The sequence below is a fragment of the Podarcis muralis genome, chromosome 5 (genome assembly GCF_964188315.1).
Source record: "Podarcis muralis chromosome 5, rPodMur119.hap1.1, whole genome shotgun sequence".
In the NCBI taxonomy this organism is placed as follows: Eukaryota; Metazoa; Chordata; class Lepidosauria; order Squamata; family Lacertidae; genus Podarcis; species Podarcis muralis.
Window position 1 is genome coordinate 22,485,024 of NC_135659.1, and position 23,986 is coordinate 22,509,009.

At 43.8% G+C, this 23,986-nt stretch overlaps 1 protein-coding gene and 1 long non-coding RNA gene across 14 annotated transcripts; one reads left to right on the forward strand and one right to left on the reverse strand.

Moving 5' to 3' along the window:
* Positions 1-219: 219 nt before the first annotated feature.
* Positions 220-23,640, forward strand: CLCC1 (chloride channel CLIC like 1). 13 transcript variants are annotated; one of them, XM_077928403.1, is made up of 15 exons: positions 223-438; positions 895-969; positions 3,468-3,658; positions 5,118-5,252; positions 7,516-7,635; positions 9,058-9,168; positions 10,897-11,118; positions 12,361-12,501; positions 13,336-13,429; positions 16,000-16,097; positions 16,188-16,334; positions 17,127-17,459; positions 19,232-19,291; positions 20,549-20,809; positions 23,349-23,640. In XM_077928403.1, the coding sequence occupies exons 4-15, from the start codon at positions 5,118-5,120 to the stop codon at positions 23,382-23,384; spliced, it is 1,758 nt and encodes a 585-aa protein (XP_077784529.1). In that variant the 5' UTR covers positions 223-438; positions 895-969; positions 3,468-3,658; the 3' UTR covers positions 23,385-23,640. The 13 variants fall into 13 exon arrangements, with proteins under 13 accessions (XP_077784532.1, XP_077784529.1, XP_077784530.1 ...); XM_077928404.1 differs by having other exon boundaries at positions 223-404; XM_028732610.2 differs by having other exon boundaries at positions 223-401.
* Positions 14,669-17,244, reverse strand: LOC144327762 (uncharacterized). The gene is made up of 3 exons (XR_013392856.1): positions 17,108-17,244; positions 16,476-16,590; positions 14,669-14,883 (listed from the first exon to the last, which is right to left on the reverse strand). It is a non-coding gene; the product is annotated as an uncharacterized LOC144327762 (long non-coding RNA).
* Positions 23,641-23,986: the final 346 nt, after the last annotated feature.

Below are 23,986 nucleotides of genomic sequence, written 5' to 3' on the forward strand. Positions count from 1 at the left end.
TGCTGCAATAAAAGTAAAACCTATCAGTTTAAGAACAAAAGCACTCTACTTCGAAATAAGATGCCTTTGCCTTTGCACTCTGGCGAGAAGAACTGCCCTCTCTTTTGCAGCACCACCCCGCGCGCATCTCGTCGAGACAAGAAGCATCCCAACCTCGCCACCGCCCTATCAGGCGGCTATCAGAGCGCCCGCGGCAGGCGAGCCAAGTCGACCGCCGATCGAGAGGCGCGAGCGAAGGAAGCCGGCGAGCGCCAGGTCGAGGCGGATGACGGCCGAGCTCGCGGATCCGAGGAAGCGCGGTTGAGCTGTGGCCGCCGGAAGTTGCGAGGGTCCGCTGCCTTGGTTCGCTTGTTTTTAAAAGCGCGAGGAACCGTTGGCGGTTGGCGAAGCGAATCCCTCAGGTGGTGCGCGCGCGCTGCTAATGCGGCTGAGGGGGTTGTGAGTTCGTTGGTTGTGGGCGTGGTGGTTTCCTCAGTTTTCCTCCGTCCGTCGCCTCCTTCCCTCAGGCGGGGACGTCCCGCCAGCCAGTGGTCGTGGCCTCGGTTCTCCTTCTGTCGTTCTCCCCGCTCCCCCCGGGCCTGGATGACGAGGCATTTTCCCTCTCCAGGGTTGCCGTTCCGCCTTCCCCTTTTCATCCCCCCCCCCCCCCAGACGGTTGCACGGCGTCTAATGCGGGCGAGAAGCGTTTTCCCCCTCAGGAAGGCAGGGGTGTGGGCGGGTGTGAGTCTGTCGCCGCTTTTCAAAGCAGCAGCTTTCGCTTTCGGTGGCCGTGGCCAACCCTATCCATGGTGTGGGGGGAGGAAAAGACAAATCCCCGTGACCCGTGCTATTTTTCTAGAAAAAGAGGAACCGGAAATCCCTAAGAACGCCTCCCTTGTTCTCTTATAATGGCAGTGGCGCCCACCTGAGAGGTGCCGGAGTTGAGTTCGGGCGAGTTCTGGCTGAAAAAGCCCTGCCTGTGACCCAAAGGTATGTGGGGTTTTTTTTTTGAAGGGGGAGGGGAGTAAATAACAAAAGAATCTCGGTTCCTGGATTCAAAATGCGGGGTTAAATTCACTCCCAAGAGGCAGAGGCATAGCTGGGCTCCCTTGCGCTCTGGGCAAGGAGATGGATCCCCTCCCCCCAATCCCTTGCGCTCTGATGGCCAGACTGGGGAGAGCCCCCCCCCCCCGCAAGGCTGTTGCGATGGCTCCCACTCCGAGCCAGAGTAGAGAGGTGCATTTCTTTGTATCCGCCCCGCCCCCCAACTGTGCCCTTAGCGTGGTCCAACCTGACCAACCCCCTAGCTATATCCCTGCTAGCAGGAGAGAGCCCCCATTAGCAGAGTTTAAATTAACAAAAGTCAAGCAGCTCTATAGCTTTATGTTGTTAGACCCTTTTATCTTATTTAGCCTGCTTGCAAACAGCATTCTTTCTACCCATCTTGCAGCGAACTGCATGCTATTAAGTAAGTTTAAAATGTGTTGCCTACGAAGGTCAGAGTTTCATTCATTTATCCAAGCAGCAGCAAAGAGAACACAGGCAGAATACTAGTGGGTAGAAAATACAGAAAGATAGCTTCAAACACCAGCTCTAAGCTTGGAACTTAGGCACATCTTCTTTGGTCAGTTACATGGCTGAGTCTAGGAACAGACATCTCTGGTCTTAATGCCTTCATGCACTTATGCATAGTTACCGTATTTTTCGCTCTATAAGACGCACCAGACCACAAGACGCACATAGTTTTTGGAGGAGGAAAACAAGAAAAAAAATATTCTGAATCTCAGAAGCCAGAACAGCAAGAGGGATCGCTGCACAGTGAAAGCAGCAATCCCTCTTGCTGTTCTGGCTTCTGAGATAGCTGCGCAGCCTGCATTCGCTCCATAAGACGCACATACATTTCCCCTTACTTTTTAGGAGGGAAAAAGTGAGTCTTATAGAGCAAAAAATACGGTATGTTTGACTGCAGTTAATTCTCTACCAATGGCTTATCTCTACAGTGGTACCCCGCAAGACGAATGCCTCGCAAGACGGAAAACCCGCAAGACGAAAGGGTTTTCTGTTTCGGAGGCGCTTCGCAAGACGAATTTCCCTATGGGCTTGCTTCGCAAGACGAAAGCCCATAGGGAAATCTCCGGGGACCTGTTTTAAATTGCTGGCGGTCGGGAGCAAAGACTTTCGCCCACAGCCGGCCTTCAGAAGAGGTCCTGGACCTCTTCTGAAGGCCGGGGGGGGCAAAAGTCTTTGCTCCCCCCCGCCTGCCTTCCCGGGACAGCGGAGACTTCTCCGCTGCCCCGGGCGATCTTAAAATACTGGCGGGCGGGAGCGAAGCGTTCGCTGCCGACCCCCAGCATTTTAAAATCTCCCCGGGACAGCAGAGAAGTCCCGCCCCGCTCGGGATGGCGGCGCAGAGCTGTCTGCCGTGCCGGGATCAGCGCAGCTCTGCGCGGCCATCGGGAGCCGGGGGCAAAGCCCGCCCCGCTACAGATGGCCGCGCAAAGCTGCCTGCAGTCCCGGGACTGCAGACAGATCTGCGCCACCATCCCGAGCGGGGCGCTAAGTCCCGCCCCGCTCGGGATGGCGGCGCAGAGCTGTCTGCTGTCCCGGGATCAGCGCAGCTCTGCGCGGCCATCGGGAGCCGGGGCGAAGCCCGCCCCGCTCCAGATGGCCGCGCAAAGCTGCCTGCAGTCCCGGGACTGCAGGCAGATCTGCGCCACCATCCCGAGCGGGGCGCTAAGTCCCGCCCCGCTCGGGATGGCGGCGCAGAGCTGTCTGCCATCCCGGGATCAGCGCAGCTCTGCGCGGCCATCGGGAGCCAGGGGCGAAGCCCGCCCCGCTACAGATGGCCGCGCAAAGCTGCCTGCAGTCCCGGGACTGCAGGCAGATCTGTGCCGCCATCCCGAGCGGGGCGCTAAGTCCCGCCCCGCTCTGGATGCCAGCGCAGAGCTGTCTGCCGTCCCGGGACTGCAGGCAGATCTGTGCCGCCATCCCGAGCGGGGCGCTAAGTCCCGCCCCGCTCTGGATGCCGGCGCAGAGCTGTCTGCCATCCCGGGACTGCAGGCAGATGTGTGCCGCCATCCCGAGCGGGGCGCTATGTCCCGCCCCGCTCTGGGTGGCGGTGCAGATCTGCCTGCCGTCCCGGGATCAGCGAAGCGTTCGCTGCTGACCCCCAGCATTTTAAAATCTCCCCGTGTCCTGGTGAGATTTTAAAATGCTGGGGGTTGGCAGCGAAGCCCTTGTTCCCCCCCAGCCCCCCCAGCCTTCAGAAGCCCTTGTCCCCCCCCCCCCAGCCTTCAGAAGAGGTCGGGGGACAGACTGTCCCCGGACCTGGTCTGAAGGCGGTTTCCCTAGGAACGCATTAATTGATTTTCAATGCATTCCTATGGGAAACCGTGCTTCGCAAGACGAAAAACTCGCAAGAAGAAAAAACTTGCGGAACGAATTAATTTCGTCTTGCGAGGCACCACTGTACTTGTTTGAACCCCCAGTTGCTGTGACCTGGGAATGATGAGTGGGGAGAATGCTGCTGTTATGCTCAGCTTCTGCTTTCAGGCTTCCCACAGACTTTCTGATTGTTGGCTGCTGCAAAAACAGACCTGATCTAGCAGGCTCTTCTGTTCTTGTGCAGCATTGAAATGAGGACTGCCAGCAGCATAGTACACTGCCCATATTTAGACAGGTAGGCAGGAGTGTGTGCAGATAAGAGGGGGTATGAGGTTGCTATGCAATAAGGAAAAAAGAAATACTGTCTTTCATTTCTTTGACACAAAACTTGCAAATCTTTTTGAGAACCAAAAATGCTGCTGTTAACAAATAATGTGTTTGTGTGCAGAGAAGTCTTGGTGAAATTCTTTTTTTAATGCCAGCCAGACTTTCTTAGAAAGTTGTCTAGCAAGAGGCACACTAGTAAAGGAGTTATAAGTTATTATATTTCACCCAGAACCCTGTAAATGTGGTGTTAAGTTTCCCAACTGATGTCTGGCCTAGGTTTTGAACATGTCCCACCCTATATATGCATCATAAAAACTTGGAAAACACCCAAGGGTCATCTAGTCTAACCCCCCGCGATGGAGGAATCTCAGCTTAAGCATCCATGACAGATAGCCATCCAACCTCTGCTTAAAAACCTCCAAGGAAGGACAGTCCACCACCTCTTGTGGGAGTCTGTTCCACTGTTGAACAGCTCTTACTATCAAAAAGTTTTTCCAGATGTTTAGTTGGAATCTCCTTTCTTGTAACTTGAAGCCATTGCCTCAAGTCCTACCCTCAAGAGCAGGAGAAAACAAGCGTGCTCTCTCTTCCATGTGACGGCCCTTAAGTCTCCTACAGTCATACCTCGGGATAAATGTACTTCAAGTTAAGTATTTTTGGGTTGCACTCTGCGGCGACCCGGAAGTAACAAAGTGCGCTACTTCCAGGTTCCGCTGCGCGCACATGCGCAGACGGTCAAAATGGCATCACGCGCGGAAGCAGCAACGCGCAGATGTGGGTTGTGTTCGCTTCAGGGTGCGAACGGGGCTCCGGAACGGATCCCGTTTGCATCCCAAGGTACCACTGTATTTTTTAAATTGTGGGTGGATATTGGTATCATTCTTTGAATGGCACTAATAGGTCTATGAAACTCCTAGCAATGGGAAGACTGGGTTTTGTTTTTAAAAACATATCAGTGGTCAGGCTTGGGTAATATGAGTTAAGTTTAACTGCAGCTTAATACAGCTTGCTTTTATCAGGTTTGCCTTTGTCCATACATATGCCAGAGTTTCGCAACCATGATTTAGAGTAAAGTTTACTAGACTTTATGACCATCATTTGAGTGTGCAACCTCAGACTTCCACACATACTAGTTAATCTATTCTGATGTTCATGTAAAATTATTCTGCAGATCAAGTGTTTGAAGGTGTTTGGAAACTAAGTGGGTAGAATTTAATGGGGACTGTAAGAGATAACTTTATATGTCACTCTCGAGTTACTTGCATAAAGGATAGGGTGCAAGTTTGACAAGTAAATTAAGTTATATTTCTATGTTCCTTAACTAGAGTAACCAGATGACGTAGGCAAATTACCTACGTCACTAAATAGTTCAATTTGTCCCAGAGGATTTTGATTCTGCTAAAACCATCAATTGTGTTTTGTGACAGATGATGCTAGCTCCTTTGATACTGTGTGTAATCCTGCTGATAGGAGGTAGCGAAACTCAAAATGATGACTGGATTGATCCAACAGACATGCTGAACTATGATGCAGCTTCAGGAACCATGAGAAAGCCTGATAAGGTACACATTTTGAATTTGAGTTGCTGTTCAGTAAATGGTTTAGTTGATGCCCTTTAAAGAACCTGTTCACCATGGATGTCTGGATTGCCTCCCTTACAGAACACATACTGCAACAAATTAATAAACCTAGAGTTGAGCATTGTTTTTTCTTACTGGAATGATTCCATTCTGTCCTAATGATCAACTGATTAGTTGATAGGGGTGTCTTACTGAGCTCTGATTGCATCTTTAGATTCAAACAGAGTAATTACAAAAAAGGGATTGGAAGGAAGTAATAGTTGGTTGAAGGCTGCCAAATACTCTTCCACATTTCATTGTTATTTTCTTTTCCATTTGTTTTTGAAAAAAATATAATCCCTGAGTGCTCTCAGTTGTACATGTAGCACCATGTGGACAGGAGGGCTTGGGACAGTTCTCTATGCACATCCTCTCTTGAGTGCACAGATTGTGGTTTTGAAGGGGATACTGGGCAGCTTCTGCTGGCATGGGACTCCCAGTGAATATGGGAAACTCATGGCTAATAAAAGCGAGCCGGGAAGGGCTGGGCGATGGGCTCTGCGGGGTGGTGAATGCTTCCCTCTGTGAGGGAGCCTTCCCAGACCCGCTGAAAGAGGCGGTTATTAAACTTCTTCTTAAAAAAAAATCCTTAGACCCAGCCGATATGGCCAACTATTGCCCAGTCTCAAATCTTCCATTATTGGGCAAGGTGATTGAGCAGGTGGTTGCTGAACAACTCCAAGCACGCCTGGAGGATGCGGACCATTTGGGTCCCTTCCGGTCGGGATTCAGGCCTCATCATGGGACTGAAACTGCCTTGGTCGCGCTGGTCGATGATCTCCGGCGGGCTAGGGACAAAGGTGAAAGTTGCTTCCTAGTTCTGCTGGATCACTCAGCGGTCTTTGATACTATCGACCATGACATCCTTCTGGACTGTCTAGAGGAGCTGGGAGCTGGGGGGACTGTTATACAGTGGTTCCACTCCTCCCTCCTGGGCCGTGTCCAGAAAGTGGTGTTGGGGGATGAGTGTTCGAACCCCTGGGCTCTCACTTGTGGGGTACCTCAGGGTTCCGTCCTCTCATGTTTTTTAACATCTACATGAAGCCGCTGGGAGAGATCATCAGAGGGTTTGGGCTGGGTGTTCATCAGTATGCAGATGATACCCAGCTCTACCTCTCTTTCAAATCGGAACCAGTGAAGGCGGTAAAGGTCCTGTGTGAGTGCCTGGAGGCGGTTGGAGGATGGATGGCGGCTAACAGATTGAGGTTGAATCCCGACAAGACAGAAATACTGTTTTGGGGGGACAGGGGGAGGGCAGGTGTGGAAGATTCCCTGGTCCTGAATGGGGTAACTGTGCCCCTGAAGAGGCCTGGGAGTCATTTTGGACTCACAGCTGTCCATGGAGGCACAGGTCAATTCTGTGTCCAGGGCAGCTGTCTACCAGCTTCATTTGGTACGCAGGCTGAGACCTTACCTGCCTGCAGACTGTCTCGCAAGAGCTCTGATTATCTCCTGCTTGGACTACTGCAATGCGCTATACATGAGGCTACCTTTGAAGGTGACCGAAAAACTACAATTAATCCAGAATGCGGCAACTAGACTGGTGATTGGGAGCAGCCACCGAGACCACATAACATCGGTCTTGAAAGACCTACATTGGCTTCCAGTACGTTTCCAAGCACAATTCAAAGTGTTGGTGCTGATCTTTAAAGCCCTAAACGGCCTCGGCCCACTATACCTGAAGGAGCGTCTCTACCCCCTTCTGGCGGTTCCCTTACTGCGAGAAGCGAAGTTACAGGGAACCAGGCAGAGGGTCTTCTTGGTAGTGGCACCCACCCTGTGGAATGTCCTTCCATCAGATGTCAAGGAAATAAACAACTATCTGACTTTTAGAAGACATCTGAAGGCAGCCCTGCTTAGGGAAGTTTGGGCAGGGTATAAATCATAAATTACTATATTATGACACTTGCATCGTGCCAGTTTGATTTACACAAAGTACCAGTGAGCTGAGAACCCAGTAAATGAGAGGGAAAATACATATTTGGTTAGCATGTTTATACTACAAACAATGTAATTAGTTAAATTGTTTTGTTAGTATTATTTCTTGTTCATGCATTCAGCAGCAATGAGTAACAAATTTTGTTGAGTTCTCTCTTTTCTCTCTACTCCTTTTCCAATAAATATGCAAAATGAAGCAACCATATTGATATGAGATTTCCAATCTATAAATTACAGTAGAAAGATTAAGAAATGCCTATGATTACAGTTGCTGCAGGTGAACCAGGATGATTCTGAAGATAAGAAAGTTCCCCAAAAATCAGTGGTAAAAGAAAATATTGTGGATGTTTCCATGTGCCAAAAGCAACTTGATTCTTTAATTCTTAAGGTTTGTTTGCATGTATGATGCTTCATATTTAATATATTACTTTATGAAAATATTGTTTACATATTCTTTTCATAAATTCAGATCTTGTTGGTCTATCACCTTCACAGAAATATATTCCTGGGTAAGCATTCATATTGATAGGTGGTGGTAAGAATCAATACTCTTAATTAACTATTTGGTCCACAATCTGGTTTTATTAAAACCAGTCAGTTTCATTGTTGACATCAACAGGTGCAGATTTGTATGTTTACAGCACAATCATCTGCACAACTGCATACAAGTCAGTCCCATGGAGTTAACTGAGACTTAACTCCAGGTAAATGTGGGACTGCAGTATTGGTGCCTGCAAGGCAGTATTTGTTATTGTATTATTAGCTACGATGTGTAGAGTGTTGAGCTACTATGAAGATCTACCACAACAGCCCCTGTATATGCAAAAGATTAGATGTAGAAACATAGACTGTTTCTTGGGACATTGACCTTTGTTTATAATAGGCATGTATAGTTTTTGACCCACCAAGCCAAACCTGGCTCATCAGCTATATATCATAAGCTGCCAGTTGTTTGTATTTCAGCAGATATCAAAAGCAAGCAGCTCATTATGATCCTGTTAGGTGCCATTCTTAGCTGATGGACTGCATTTGGCATGATGGGTCACAAGTTTCCTTTTTAAAATAGGTTTCAATACATGTCTGGAGTCAAATCTCTTGAACATAAACAGATCTTGAACTGTGTTTTGGAGATGCTTTCAGCAAGTAGATTTCAGTTATTAAAGGCCAGAGTGCCTCTGTAATCAATGGACCTTAGCCTACATGTGAACATTAGCCTACGTGTTAGTCTAATCAATATACACACTACAGTGGTACCTTGGTTTGCAACCGCTTTGGATTACAACCATTTGGATTAAAACCACGTCAAACCTGGAAGTGCATGTCCTTTTTTTTGGATTACAAACAATTGGGGGGGGGGGGAGGCCCCATTGGTGAAAGCGTGCCTTGGGTTACAACCTGTTTTGGTTTACAACCGGACCTCTGGAACGGATTGTGGTTGTAAACCAAGGTACCACTGTACAATGAATTATTGCTTGGCTAAGACATTGTCTGGCCACAGTATACGTATTACAGTGGTACCTTGGGTTAAGTACTTAATTCATTCCGGAGGTCCGTTCTTAACCTGAAACTGTTCTTAACCTGAAGCACCACTTTAGCTAATGGGGCCTCCTGCTGCTGCTGCGCCGCCGGAGCATGATTTCTGTTCTCATCCTGAAGCAAAGTTCTTAACCTGAGGTACTATTTCTGGGTTAGCAGAGTCTGTAACCTGAAGTGTATTTAACCTGAAGCGTATGTAACCCGAGGTACCACTGTATATACTACATGAATTAAGATTGGCAAAATGTGATATTGAAACACTTTATATTTGCAGCTTGAAGAATATGAAAAGAGAGATAAAGCCAAGTTATATGAAAACAATAGCATCCATGTTTTTAAGAGATATTTGAATAAGATTTTAATTGAAGCTGGAAGACTTGGTCTTGTGAGTATCTGAATAAGCCAACATTCTTATTGCTGTATACATTCGCTCATTTAAAGATTAAAATGTATTCTTAGCAGTGTCTTATGCAAGCAGAACATTCATTGTTAAGATGGGCAATAGTAAGTATGTCATAGAACCCAACCATGTATTTATTCTTTTTTCCCCTTTTACTTTGCTTTCATGTGGCTAACGAGTAATCTTACATAAAACATGAAAACATCCTATATTCGTGGATAAGATGGGTTTGGTTCTGTAGGCTTATATAGACTTTGTCTTGGGCAAAGTCTCTTAGAGGTGCCTTGGGGCTGAATGTCCCCCCTCCTCCTCAAAGGTGTTTCTATCTGGCCCTCAGGATTCTTCCCAGGCCACACCCCTCACCAACACTGCTCTACCCTTTCCTTAAGTGCTTTGGCTTAACTCAGCTGTCTCATTGAGCTGTGTTAATGCAGCTTACATGTGTGCCTGCTTGCTTGCTTGCTTGCTTGATTGCTTGGATGGTGAAGAGATATGTATAAACCTCTTAATGTAGCCAACTGGAAAAAGGGTAAGAGTCATATCTGTTGCTCTACAGTACCTACTTTTTGCCTCAAACCTTACCCGCCACTGCCATGCAGTCCCCAGAAGGTTGCCTAGGAGGAATGCTGCCCTTGGGCTTCAAAAGGTTTGCCAAACCAGTCCTTGGCACCGGGGTTGGTTTTTTTGGTGTGTTTTTTTGGGGGGGTAATAAACCCCCTGGATCTAGGACTTCTATAACTACAGTATTAGGTTTGATATATGATTTTAACAGAACTCCCATCTTCTGTTGGTACTGTATATACATCAACAGCTTTACCTGTGAATCTGGGTACAGTGGTACCTCAGGCTAAGAACTTAATTTGTTCTGGAGGTCCGTTCTTAACCTGAAACTGTTCTTAACCTGAGGTACCACTTTAGCTATTGGGGCCTCCTGCTGCCGCCTCGCGATTTCTGTTCTCATCCTGAAGCAAAGTTCTTAACCTGAGCAGAGTCTGTAACCTGAAGCGTCTGTAACCTGAAGCGTCTCTAACCCAAGGTACCACTGTCATAGGTTTGAATAGGGCTGGCCCAGCCATGAGGTAAGGTGAGGCGACTGCCTCAGATTACAAGATCCACAAAGGCAGCACATCTGGCCTGCAAGGAATGCATTGCCTGCTATTGCCAATGTAGATCTTCACTTGCCCCTTCTTCCTTGCCAGAGCAGGGGGCTACACCATTTTGTGGTTCGACTTAGGTGCCAAAATGTATTGGGCTTGCCCTGGTTTTGAGACTAGAGTAGGTGAATGTGTACTTAGAAAATATTAAGCAGAGCAATCCTAATTATGGTATTATTTGACAGACTAGTCCTTGTACAGCAACTTACATGCATTTAACTTGTGCGCATTCAGCTTTACATGCTTGGCAAAATATTTTTATTTAAATGAAAAGTGGGGGGGGGGGGAGCATCTGGAGAAAAAGACTAACAGTCCCACCCACCATTGAACCCATGTGTTTTCACTATACATAATTTTGGCTATAGGCGTAAACCCTAGAACGTAACCTCTACATAAACTGTATAAGAATTCTTTTCTCTTTGACTTTGTCACTACAGACGTCAGTCAGTTTGATTTAGTAAGGCTCTGCTTAGCTATGGTTAACAGTCAGATTACTTTGTCTGTTATTATATGCAAGAAATGTCAGTTCCCAATTCAACTGTGTTGCCTTGTTTTTTAGCCTGATGATAACACTGGAGATGTGCATTATGATGCTGAGATCATCCTTACAAGACAGACATTTAATGAAATCAACAGGTTTCTTAATGAAGAGGGCTGGAAATCAGCTGCTTTGGATGATGCACTCAGTGATATTCTGATTAACTTTAAGCATCATGATGCTGAAGTTTGGAAATGGAAGTTTGAGGACACATTTGGGGCTGATGCATATAATGTCTTTATGGTGAGATAATTTTTCTGCAGTAAGGTGTTTTTCTACTGCCAATATAGTCATGGGTACCTCACTTGCACCAGACAGAAAAAGATAAAACCTATATGCAGTGCTTTGTCCCACTGAAGGCTGAGCATATAAAGTCTTTTAATGTTTTCAGGCGGTCGGGACGCGGGTGGCGCTGTGGGTAAAACCTCAGCACCTAGGACTTGCCGATTGCATGGCCGGCGGTTCGAATCCCCGCGGCGGGGTGCGCTCCCGTCGTTCGGTCCCAGCGCCTGCCAACCTAGCAGTTCGAAAGCACCTCCGGGTGCAAGTAGATAAATAGGGACCGCTTACCAGCGGGAAGGTAAACAGCGTTCCGTGTGCTGCGCTGGCTCGCCAGATGCAGCTTGTCACGCTGGCCACGTGACCCGGAAGTGTCTGCGGACAGCGCTGGCTCCTGGCGTATAGAGTGAGATGAGCGCACAACCCTAGAGTCTGGCAAGACTGGTCCGTACGGGCAGGGGTACCTTAATGTTTTCAGGCAGCAGTAGTAGGTCCAGACTGCTTAATTTGTGATCCAAATTTCAGCCCGCTAGCCATGACTGCTTTCCTACCATGAGTTCAGCACCACATTTATGTCTGGGTGTGCAAAAATAAAGGGATATGAATCAGTTCAAAAATTGTAGCATTGTCTTGAGTGCAGCTTCATGGGGTATGTACTGCAAAAGTCTAAAGTAAATTTGTTTGTTGCATTTATACCCCACCTTTTTCTCCAAGGAGGTCAAGGTGTTACACATTGTTTACCCCTTCTTCAATCCCCACAAGAACCCTGTAAGGTAGGTTAGGCTGAGAGAGGTAGTGACTGGCCTGAGATCCACCAGTGCGCTTCATGCCGAGTGATTATTTGAATGGCATCTGTTTAAATTTCAGTTCACATTTCGCTGCCATCAAGCTATTGTAAATGAAAAGAAGTCATAGCTGTTAGAATATGAGGTTTAATAAATGTTCACCAACATGATAATGGTTCCACATTGTTCAGTTTTACTTCAAGAAACCAAAATGAGGCTTCTGCCTCCCCACCCCATGATCCCTTTAATTCATACTGCTCATGATTCCCTCAAACAGAAGCTGAATGGAAGATTTCTCTATTATCAGATAAATGCTAAAAATGCTTCAATGCTAAAAATGTAGGTTCCTCCCATTTTAAATGGCCTTGGCTTTTATAATTCTTTTGCAATTTACCTCTCTTTATCTCTTGTTTTCTAAAAGGTACTTCTGTGTTTAGTGTGCATTTCAGTAATAGTTGCTACAGAACTATGGACACGCATTGGTTGGTTTACACAGCTAAAACGTGTTTTATTCGTAAGTTTTCTCATCAGTTTTGGGTGGAACTGGATGTACCTATATAAGGTAAACAATTATTAGTGTTTATTAAGTAGTAATGGGGAAGTGGATATCAGTGTGCCCTGGAAATACAGAAAATATTGTGCCACTCACTATTTAGCTCAATAACTTAACAGGGCTCAATATAAACTCAGGCTACCACACTTGCTACCCTTAAAACAAATAATGTTCTTATCCGGCACATTTTGATATTGATCCAGTAATAATCAGAGGCTATTTTGGGACACTTGTGCAAAACTATTTTAAAATATACCAGGTTCGTTCTCGTTACAGGCTAGTGAGATTGGCACATTGGTCTTTCCTTCTCCATGATTTACTAGCAGTTCAGTAGTTTTGAACTTTTATTATCCTGTGTGCCAATCTTATAAAATTAACAGTGTGCTGCAGCAGGTCTAATAGACTCTTTCCCCTCTGCTATTTTTCAGTAATTTTATGGCTCAGTCACAGAAAGAAGAGTGCTTGACCTCAAGAGCCATATGTGTGCAATCTGTTTTGAAAAATCATATGTTTTAAGAAGTAGACTTTTAATAGCTTTGAATTATTCAGTTTTATTGTATATGAAAGTTGCAGCTGCATTTGGAAGTATATTAGTTGGAATTATTTATATCCTGCTTTTAGGATATAAATCCTACCAAGACAGTTTACAAGTAACATCAAATTGCATTAATACAGTACAAAATAAAATAAAATCAAAATATTAAGTCATAAGGAATTTCCCACAGGCTCTGTGGAAACAGAGGGCAGTGGGATTTTCATCCACTTTTTTAAAAAAAAGATTCCAAAATGAAATTGATTTAACAATTTTGTTAAATTGTTAAAATCCTTTTGTTTCTGTTGTAGGTAGCCTTTGCTCAGCATCAAGCTGAAGTGGCAAAAATGGGAAAATTTGATACTGTATGTGCTGAGAAGATCCGTTGGAGTGATGGTCTAATAGGTGAGCTGTTTTTGTTTTGCTTGCTAACTTTCCATGTCAGATTTCCTTCTCGGTAGTGGCGCCCGCCCTGTGGAACTCCCTCCCATCAGATGTCAAGGACATAAACAACTATCTGACTTTTAGAAGACATCTGAAGGCAGTCCTGTTTAGGGAAGTTTTTAATGTTTGATGTTTTGTCGCATTATTATTATTATTATTAATATTCTGTTGGGAGCTGCCCAGAGTGGCTGAGGAAACCCAGCCAGTTTGGGGGGGGGGGGGTTGTTAAATAAATTTTTGTTTGTTTGTTTGATTTAGTAAACATTTAAGCTTATTTTTAAGATTGGCTCTAAACCCTATACAAATCTGGAGTGGAGTATCTAAGACAGTTGGATGGCTCCTTGTATGCCTCCTTCCAGCAACTCCTGCTTCCAAGCTGTTGCCAAACATTTTGTTTTCCTTTGGACCACATTAGTGAGCCTGAGAGCAGGATTTTGTCTAGACAGTCAAGGACTTCCATACAAATTGCTCAGGCTTGTGTTCCGGCAAGGTCACTTCAGTGCTGCTAATGCAGAGATTTGGCTTCACCCCTGGTGGCGCACTCCATTGTCTCTTGAGACAGACAGATGCCAACAACACATTTCTGATATTGCTGATTTTACTCTCTGGGTCACTTCTTCCTTGTGCCAATATAATGATTCAAACATTATTATTCCTGAAACATTGCCTGTATATTCAAGCATTTCAACTTGCTTACTTGGACTGTGTCATTCATACAGCTGGCTCACTGATAATCTTCTGAAATGAATCTCTTTCCTGGTAGTAGATTCATTTAATGTAAATGTCTTTGAACAAGTCAGGTAGATGTGCTCCTTGAAATATCTACAGAAGACATTTTGTCTGCTTGTTGAGCCCAAACTAGTATTTTTGGCGATAGACTAGGGCAGGGGTCTGCAACCCGCGGCTCCGGAGCCACATGTGGCTCTTTTATACCTTTGCCGCGGCTCTGGGGCGGATACTAGCGAGGGGAGGAGGCGCATTGTGCGCTCCGACACTCCCCACTGTGGCGGGTGCTGTACTGGCTGTGACGTCACATGGGGGCGGTGCGTGCGTTAGTCACGCACCGTCCCGACGTCACCTTCCCGCCCACCCGCCCGCTACATTGTAAGGGGGCATGTACGCTGGTCACTGCATTGTAAGGGGGCATGTACGCTGGTCACTGTTTTGAAGGGGAGTGAAGAACACACACACAAAAAAAGGTAACTTGTTAATTTAACGTTTATTTCTATGAGGAGAAGTAATTCTGAGGGGTCAAACAAAGAAATAATAAAAAAGTGACAAAAAAGTTATTTTTATAATGACGAGTTTTGCGGCTCCCAGTTTTTTTTTCTTCGGAAACGGGTCCAAGTGGCTCTTTTTGTCTTAAAGGTTGCAGACCCCTGGACTAGGGTTTGGGAATCAGGTCTGCTGAACATCTAAAAAAATGACAGAGAAAGGCATTTTAGTGGGATGAAGGGGAATGAAGACAAGAATACTGGAGTTCAGCATCGCCCTTGGCCTTTTCAGCCCAGTGCACTCTTCTAGTGCTGCTGCTAAACCAAATAGCCATTTGGGAGGAGAACTGAGTCTGATAATCTAAGTTAGCAAACTTCTAAAAACTTCTAAAAACCTTTCTCTCCTACACTCTCCCATTGTAGGGCTAGGAGAAAAGGGCATGAGGAAGAGAATACAGAGGGAAAGTAACAAGTTTCTCTGTATCTGTTACATTTTACTTATGTACCTAATCAGAACAAAACAGGACTAAAAGCAAATAAATAGGACTATTTGGTAGCAGACCAAGGTATGGATACTTCCTCCTCCTGAGGAAAGAAAGTGCCATTTGCTACATTGCTTACCTAAAAAGGTAAAGGTAAAGGACCCCTGACAGTTAAGTCGAGATGTGAACGACTCTGGGGTTGCGACGCTCATCTTGCTTTACTGGCTGAGGGAGCTGACGTTTGTCCGCAGAGCATTTTTCCGGGTCATGTGGCCAGCATGACTAAGCCGCTTCTGGCGAAACCAGAGCAGCGCATGGAAACGCCGTTTACCTTCCTGCCAGGGTGGTACCTATTCATCTACTTGCACTTTGACGTGCTTTCGAACTGCTAGGTTGGCAGGAGCTGGGACCGAACAACAGGAGCTCACCCCGTTGCGGGAATTCGAACCACCGACCTTCCGATCAGCAAGCCCAAGGCTCAGTGGTTTATACCACAGAGCCCAAATATCAATCTGGCAGGTTGGGGGTGGGTGTGTTCCGTTCTGCAAATTATGCTTCAGCCATGTCTTCTACTCAAGACTGGGCCTACCCCCAGTTTAGCAAATATACTTTAAAATACCCTGAGTGTTGGTGTAAATATTAGAAAATCATTTCCTTCCAGATCTTGTATCATTTCTTTTGATAAGACAAGTATAGTTAAGTGTTTACGCCCTCCTCACTGTCTATATATGACTTATTACACACTGAAAACATCTAGTTATTTATTCATCCTTACAGCCAAAATATACTTGCTTTTTTGTGGTTAGTTGTATGACTTGTTGCTTTTTAACTATAGAATGGTTTAGAAGCTCGATGACGTTCCAAGATGATCCTTGTCAAAAGTATTATGAAACCGTATTAGTAAATCCTATTTGGCTTGTTCCTCCAACAAAGGTACTCTCTTTTTCTAACTGAGTCATTTGTATTTTGTTTGATTCTGACAGCTTCACTATCATTCTAATTTTACTTTCTGTCTGGTTTTAGGCATTGGCTGTTACATTTACCAATTTTGTAACGGAGCCATTGAAGCACATAGGTCAAGGAATTGGTGAATTTATTAAAGCACTCATGAAAGAGATTCCATTGCTGCTACATATCCCAGTGCTGGTGATCATAGCAATAGCAGTTTTGGTATGTACATGCACAGAAACATGAGGGATCCAATACTGCACACATGGATTAGAAATTGTGAAAGTAGATACAGCTAACAATGGATTTGCTCAACAAGTTAACACCAGTAAGACTGAAGTAAGGGTACAATTAGCTACTTACCTGTGAGTGATAGACAAAGTAGTTCCAGAAATAACATCTTAGTTCTAGCACAGTTGTTCCACCTCCTTGTGCAAGAAGAGGCAGCTGTGATTGTATATTGATGCTCTTTCTAGTCCTAAGAAAGAAGTGTTAGAAGATAAGGAAGACTTAACTTGTTGACATCTGCAGCTAATATTTTGGGACATAAATAGCAATTTATTTTTCAAGGATAGTATAATCTTTCTCCCATACTGAAGTATTCTAGAACACAAAGAAACAAATTATCCATATTTAAAGATTTATGAAATAGAAAATTGGATTTTTTAACATGCATGCCACAGCAGTGGTACATAATTTGGCATTTTCTGTTAGGTGGACTGACTAAAAGTAATACTCATTTGTAAAGCTCTATTCTTATATGAATATAAGTAAGTCCAAGAATTTAATTCTCTGTTATATAGGGCAGTTACAGAAATACTATTTCCACTATGTCTGACTAAGAATAGTTGATAATGAAGAAAATCTCTTGAAAAAAATATCTTATTTTAATGAATATATAGGAACACAGATCTTGAGCCTATTTTCAAAACAAAACAATGTAAAAACCTGTGTTAAAAGGAGGAGTGGAAACAAAAGTTTGTCAGAGTACTTACAAGGGTGTCTCTTCTGTAGGGTTTCTGCTTTGGGGCTGGAAGCTCAGTGAATGCGCTAAGGATGTTAAGCTACTCAGACAAGCGGCCACCTCCAGCACTTCCTCCAGCAGATGAACAGCCGCCTGCACTTCCCCCAAGGGGCAAACAGTCACCTCCTGCACTTCCCCCAAGGGATAAACAGCCACCTCCTGCACTTCCTCCAAGGACCAGAGCAATACAAGAACAAATGCTACATCTGCAGCCAAATGACACAGGTGAAAATGGTGTCAACATTATAGAAAATATGGAAAATACATACAATATTTACTCCATCAAGAGAGGACCTTATGACAGAGGAGATGCTTCAGTAAAGGTAATATTTAGGTTTTGCAATCAGGTGATGTGCTATATATATATTGTTGTCCAGCAGCCTCCCAGACCAAGCAAGCAAGTCTCTGGCAATTGTGTTGTAGAACCTAGGACTATTTCCATACTGAAACTGCTCTTGCAGCTCTGACTCAGGACTTCATGCGATGAAAGAAGCTAGATGCTGGCTAGAGCACAAATGGTGGAAGTCCCACTTCAAAGATTACTAAACCTGTGCTAAAGCACATAATTATGCCTGCTGTGGAAACGAAAGTGGCAAAGAAAGTGAGCTAGATGGCATGATTGATGCAGTCCTAAGTGAAGTTTCCATCAAGCCACATTTTGAGGGATCATTTTCAGTTTTTGCAGCCGGATGTCATTGACAGGGTGCTTGTGAGTCTGCACCCAAAAAGATGCCTTTTGGACCATTTTCGTTCATGGCTGGTTAAAGCTAGCTAGAGGGGTGTAACTAGATAGGATCTTGGTGTGATGAATGCATCTCTGCCTGAGGAGGTTATGCCAGACATCTTGAAGAAGGTAATAGTATAGTCATTCCTGAAAAAAACCACCCTGGATCCATGGTATTTAACAACTGCCCAATCACAAATACTTCCTTGAGTGTTATGGTGACGCAGCTACAGGCGTGTCTGGAGAAATCGGGTTATCCAGATCCTTTTTAATCTCGTTCATGCCCAGGTTTGGAACTGCCTTGGTCGCCCTAATGGATGACCTCTGTTGGGAAAGGGACAAAGGGAAGCATGACCCTGTGGCTCTTAACTCTTGTCAGCTTTCAATACCATTAACCATGGTATCCTGCTGGACCCATCTACAGGAGATTAGTATCAGTTCCGGTTAGTGAGCGGTTCCGGTCTTATTTCCAGAGGCAGTTCCAGAGGGTATCACTGGATGAGTTCTCCTTGACCCCTTGTCTTTTGAGGTATGGGTGCCACAGGACACTTTGTCTCCAGTGCTATTTATCATCTACATTAACCTGTTGGGAATGGTCATTAGGAATTTTGGACCAAGCTGTCATAAGTACATTGATGTTGCCCAATTCTCTTTCTATGCAATTCCTGATTTGAGAATGGTAAAAAAAAGGCTGTTGTCTGGTGTTTGGATGTAGTGGTGGAATGGGTAAGGACTAATAAACTGAGCCTGAATCCTAGCAAAATGGAAGCTCTGTGGATGAGTAGTTCCTGGGTCCAGGAAGTTGGTAATTTGCATGACCTGGACAGGGCCAGAAGGGCTAGCCAATATGTTCTCTCCTGTTTGAGAACTATACTCTTAGGAGATGTATATGGGAATTTAACAATTCAGTTTAGAATCTTTATTGCAAATAATGAGGAAAAAGAACTCAATTTTCTATAGTTATTAACACAGGAGGTTTAATCTGCATTAAAAACAATTTTTGACAGGCACCTCAACTACCAACTAGGGATGCACTAATTTCGTAACTGCTTTCTAAAAAACACCTTAACACAATTTTCACATAAGAGTATCAAAAACAGCAAATAAATTTAAAGCAAGACTAAAATCCTAACAAAATAGACACTCATGGTAAAGACCCAATTATCCAACTGCGAAAGCCAGTTGGAGCAAAACCGTTTTCAGTTGTTTTAATGCATGGAACTAGCATTATTAAAACGCGTTAGGTTTAATAAGATGTATAGTGCACTTAAACATGTCTACTCGGAATCAGTCTCATTCAGTTCAGTGAGACCTAGCTGGGGGTTTGTAGCCTTAATTATTTAATGACCTTGATTCATCTTGTTTTTTCAGTCTTCAGAAGAAGTAAATTCACAAACAGAAGCAGAAAAAAAGAACAGTGAAGACCGTCCTGTAAGTTGATAGATAATATGTTGGGCGGGGTATTAAATAAAATGTCTTGAGAAAAACACTTAATTCCTAGTATGTTTGAATATCAAATTGATATTATATTTTTACTTAATGGATGTTTCAGACTGTTATAAGAACCTTTTTTCCCCTGGGTGTTGGATGTCTCTTGTAGCTTGAAGTCTGGAAGCCCTATGACAGAACAGATTTTGTCAGACCTCACTTTGCCTCACAATCTGATATTTTCATTGTGCCATGATGTTAGACTACGCAAAAAAGGGAATAGCATGCATTTGCGTAGCTGGTTGTACAATGGAAAGTAGAAAATAATATGTTCTACTGTGTCTGGCACATTCAAAAAACATCCACAATGTCTCAGCTATCTTTCCCTCTCAGCTCTTAGCTTCTGGACTCCTCCTCCTCCTTACCCAACTGAATGGGCTTAGTACTCTTTGAATATTCACAGGGCTGTCAAGATACATAGATAGAATGAACACATTCAAGCAAACAAGCACACTATTTCCCTCTTTTCACCTGACCACTTTAGGCAATAAGGTTTCTAATTCCAGCAGTGCTCGATGGATCAAAGCCTGTATTTCATTGGTTTATGAGGCACTACACATTTCTATACCAGGGCTGCAGCTTTCTCCATAAACACCCCATTCATAAAATATGGCAAGCAGCCATGTTGTCCACACGTAACACTTGTACTTATCACTACGAATTAGACCCGTTTGTTTCAGAGGAGGTAGCTTTTGCAAGAAAGAGACTGCAACAAGCCATCCCTCATATGTAGAAAGCCACGTTGCTCTCCCATCCACATTACACCCACGGGAGAAAGTAATGTTGTCTTAGCATAGAAGGTTGTTCTCATTGAGAGTCATTTGTGTCCCCTTTAGTGGTTTTTCATTGTTCTTTGTTCTGTTTCTGTGCATCAGAGGGTCTTACTGAGCTCACAGAATGGAACGGAGGTATGACAAAATCTGTTGTTGCAGGGTTTAGAGATAATGGCCAAATCTCACTTAAGATACATATACCCAAAGAGGACCACCTTTCACAGTAAAACCGTTACTAAAATAACAGATTGAGATACCCCATTTAAGGCCGCAATCCTATATCCAGTTTTCTGAGACTAAGCCCCATTGAACTCAGTGAAACTCACTTCTGAGAATATATGTATGGGATTGCACTGTTCGTATTTTTTGTTGATTTTTGATGACCTAATATTGTTCCACAAATTCAGTGATATGTTACTTCTTGCAGAGTAGATTAGATACCAAACCAGGTGATCAAGCTACTGATAGAATAGAGAACAGCACAGATCAAAGCCTGGTTGAACTGGACAGACCTAGCCACATACAAGAATTTACAAGAGGCAATGAAGATGAAACAAAATGTAACTTTAAAGAGGACAGGAGTGTGCAGCAAGAAGTTCCGGATATAACAGGATGTAAGAAGAAAGAGAGCCACTCATGTGAATTAGAAGAACCCACAGAGGAGATTGTAGAACATTTGAACTTTACTGTAAGTTTTAACATACAGCATATTTTGTGTATCACAGAAAGGGGATGTACACCTCAGCCAATTCTGCCTTTCCTAGTGAGGTAGCATTATTGAGCAAATACAGAAGTCTTTCCCCTTTTTTGCCTGCTGCAGAGGCTGGAAAGACCTGCACAGAAATGCAAACGAAGAAGCAGTTTGAGGACTTGCTCTATTATTTGAGAATAACAATGTTACATTCTAGGCTGCATAATCTTGCCTACACTCAAAACAGGGTTTGGAGATTTAAGAATGCACTCTCTTGCCTTAGTTCAGCTATTTATATAACCATTTCAAAAAGCTCGGTAATGCAGGCAAATTTATTTATCAAATTCAGAGAATGTAAGAATGCGTCAAATCTGAGTTGAAGTCTTAAATCATTTAGGTATCTGATTCCTACTAGAATCAAGCTTAGTAGACAAATGCTGTTTTATTCATACTTAAAATCAAAGGATTATATCCAACTAAATTCTACTTAAGAGTAGTCCAATTAAAATGAATGGATCTAACTTGAGTATCATGATCTTCGAGTTGTACTATATTGAATATTTAATAACTTAAGGGAAGAGTAAATTCTTTACTGAACCAATTGGAGCATGCAGACTGAAATGCCCAAGCCACTTCCTTAGCATTAGACACATGCTATATTTGAATTGTAGAACAAATGATTTGAAGATAATAAGAGTAATAAAAGACATAGTAGAGACAAACTAAATGTGAAAATTAGCAAAGACAAGATGTTCAGGGTAAGTGTTTTTAGTACTGTGAAACTTGAGCATCCAACTTATGCTGTTGGTAGAGGATCTAAGAGTATTATTTTAATTAAATTTTAAAGGTAAAGGTAAAGGTACCCCTGCCCGTACGGGCCAGTCTTGACAGACTCTAGGGTTGTGCGCTCATCTCACTCAAGAGGCCGGGGGCCAGCGCTGTCCGGAGACACTTCCGGGTCACGTGGCCAGTGTGACATCGCTGCTCTGGCGAGCCAGAGCCGCACACGGAAATGCCGTTTACCTTCCCGCTAGTAAGCGGTCCCTATTTATCTACTTGCACCCGGGGGTGCTTTCGAACTGCTAGGTTGGCAGGCGCTGGGACCGAGCAACGGGAGCGCACCCCGCTGCGGGGATTCGAACCGCCGACCTTTCGATCAGCAAGCCCTAGGCGCTGAGGCTTTTACCCACAGCGCCACCCGCGTCCCTAATTAAATTTTATACTGCACTTAATCCACAGATCACAGGGCAGTTCACAGCCAAAAAATACAAAATTAAAACCCAAAATACAGTGGTACCTTGGGTTAAGTACTTAATTTGTTCCGGAGGTCTGTACTTAACCTGAAACTGTTCTTAACCTGAAGCACCACTTTAGCTAATGGGGCCTCCCACTGCTGCCGTGCAGCCGGAGCACAATTTCTGTTCTCATCCTGAAGCAAAGTTCTTAACCTGAAGCACTATTTCTGGGTTAGCGGAGTCTGTAACCGGAAGCGTATGTAACCTGGGGTACCACTGTATATAAAAAAACAGGAACAAAAACAAACCAATAGCCCCATTCCCAGTGCTCATATTCAACAACTTTCTGTAGTACTGGATGTATTAGATGGCAACCTTATGACCCAGTTCTGTTCATATTTACTTAAGAACAAGCCCTACTAAGTTTGAGTAATGGTGCATAGGATTAGTTAGATTCTTTGGTAAAAACAGCTGCCTAGAACGATTTGCCCAAGTGTGTTTAATGAGACTGACAGCATTCTTTAAATAGCAGCATCTTGGCCATGGTGGAAGATGATATTAAGCTGAAGAGAGCAGCAATGTTCTGCTTCAGTTTCCATTACCAATTCTCACCAAAACTCATTTCCCCATGTAGATTTTAAATTGCATGTGTGCAAACATAAATGCATCTGGAGTGGAGGGAATAGGGAAGGGCTAGCTGGGGTAATGGTTGGCATAGCAGTGAGCCTTGGCCTCCTATACATTTAAAAACAATGGCACTGTAGTCTGTGTTTGAAGATGTCATAGTTTTATCCTTCTACCATTACAAAAAGTACCAGGATAGTGGTTTTGCCCTTTAAGATTACTAAATATTTGACTCCACACTGGAACAGAAATTAAAAATAATCTGAAAGGTTGTGGCTTGTATGCTTCTCATTTAAATCTTCTCATTTACAGGAACAAAAACAGAGGAACACTGCTTCCTGATAGACCACCTTATACCAGGGAAATGATTTTTTTAAATGCCTCTGCTAACCAACAAATGTTCGTGAATTTACTTTTGTCAGTTTTCATTCTTATAGAACTTCTTTGCATATCAGGGCACATAAATTATATTTATGAAGCACCTTTGTTTCCATACAACTACTTCAACACATTTTAAAAACATTTAATGAGAAAATAATGTAATTCGAAAAGGGACTCTACTGGTAAAATGCTTTTAAAATTTGTGCTAAGTTTTTTTGTAGTTAATATTTGCCAACAAAATAAACTCTTACAAAATGTTACTAATGAAATTTCTTTTATATTCATATCTGTAAAAGCTGTTATTTAGGTTCAACAGGAGAACTTTTATTTAGCTGTGACTCCCCTACCCCAAGATCAAGAACTAATTTTTACCAGGTGTCATGTTTTTGCATGAAGAAGGCTTGAACATTGCTTGGAAAAGGAATGTTGGTTCATACCCAAGTTCATGTTCTTCAAAGGTAGGAGAATAACCTCGAGTGGGTTGCTCTTCCCAGTCCCTCAAGGAGACAGGACCATGCAAAGCAAGCTCTCTGACAGAGAAAGCACATCTTCAGCCATGACAGTCCTGCAATCTAGCCCCCACCCCACCCACCAAAAAACAAAACAAAAACCCAATAACAGGCAGGAAATAATGGAAAAGCCTTCTCTTAACAAATGGGAGCAACAAATAACTAGAATAGCTGAAAAAACTCCAGGGTGGGTAGGAGATAGGACCTTACCACAAAAGGACATCTTAAGGCAGCCCTGTTCAGGGAAGTTTTTAACATGTGATATTTTATTGTATTTTTGGTTTTTATGGAAGCCGCCCAGAGTGGCTGGGGAGGCCCAGCCAGATGGGCGGGGTATAAATAATAAATTATTATTAATTATTAAAGGAACTTATCTGACTTAAGAACCAATGGCATTCTCTTTGGATCAGTTCATTTACTTACAG

Excerpts from the sequence above, each read along its gene's own strand:
- CLCC1 (XM_077928400.1), top strand. The coding sequence starts at position 5,118 with ATGATGCTAGCTCCTTTGATACTGTGTGTAATCCTGCTGATAGGAGGT. Across the intron at positions 7,636-9,057 it reads TTGATTCTTTAATTCTTAAG|CTTGAAGAATATGAAAAGAG; the intron begins GTTTGTTTGCAT and ends TTATATTTGCAG. Across the intron at positions 16,335-17,126 it reads TCATAGCAATAGCAGTTTTG|GGTTTCTGCTTTGGGGCTGG; the intron begins GTATGTACATGC and ends TCTCTTCTGTAG.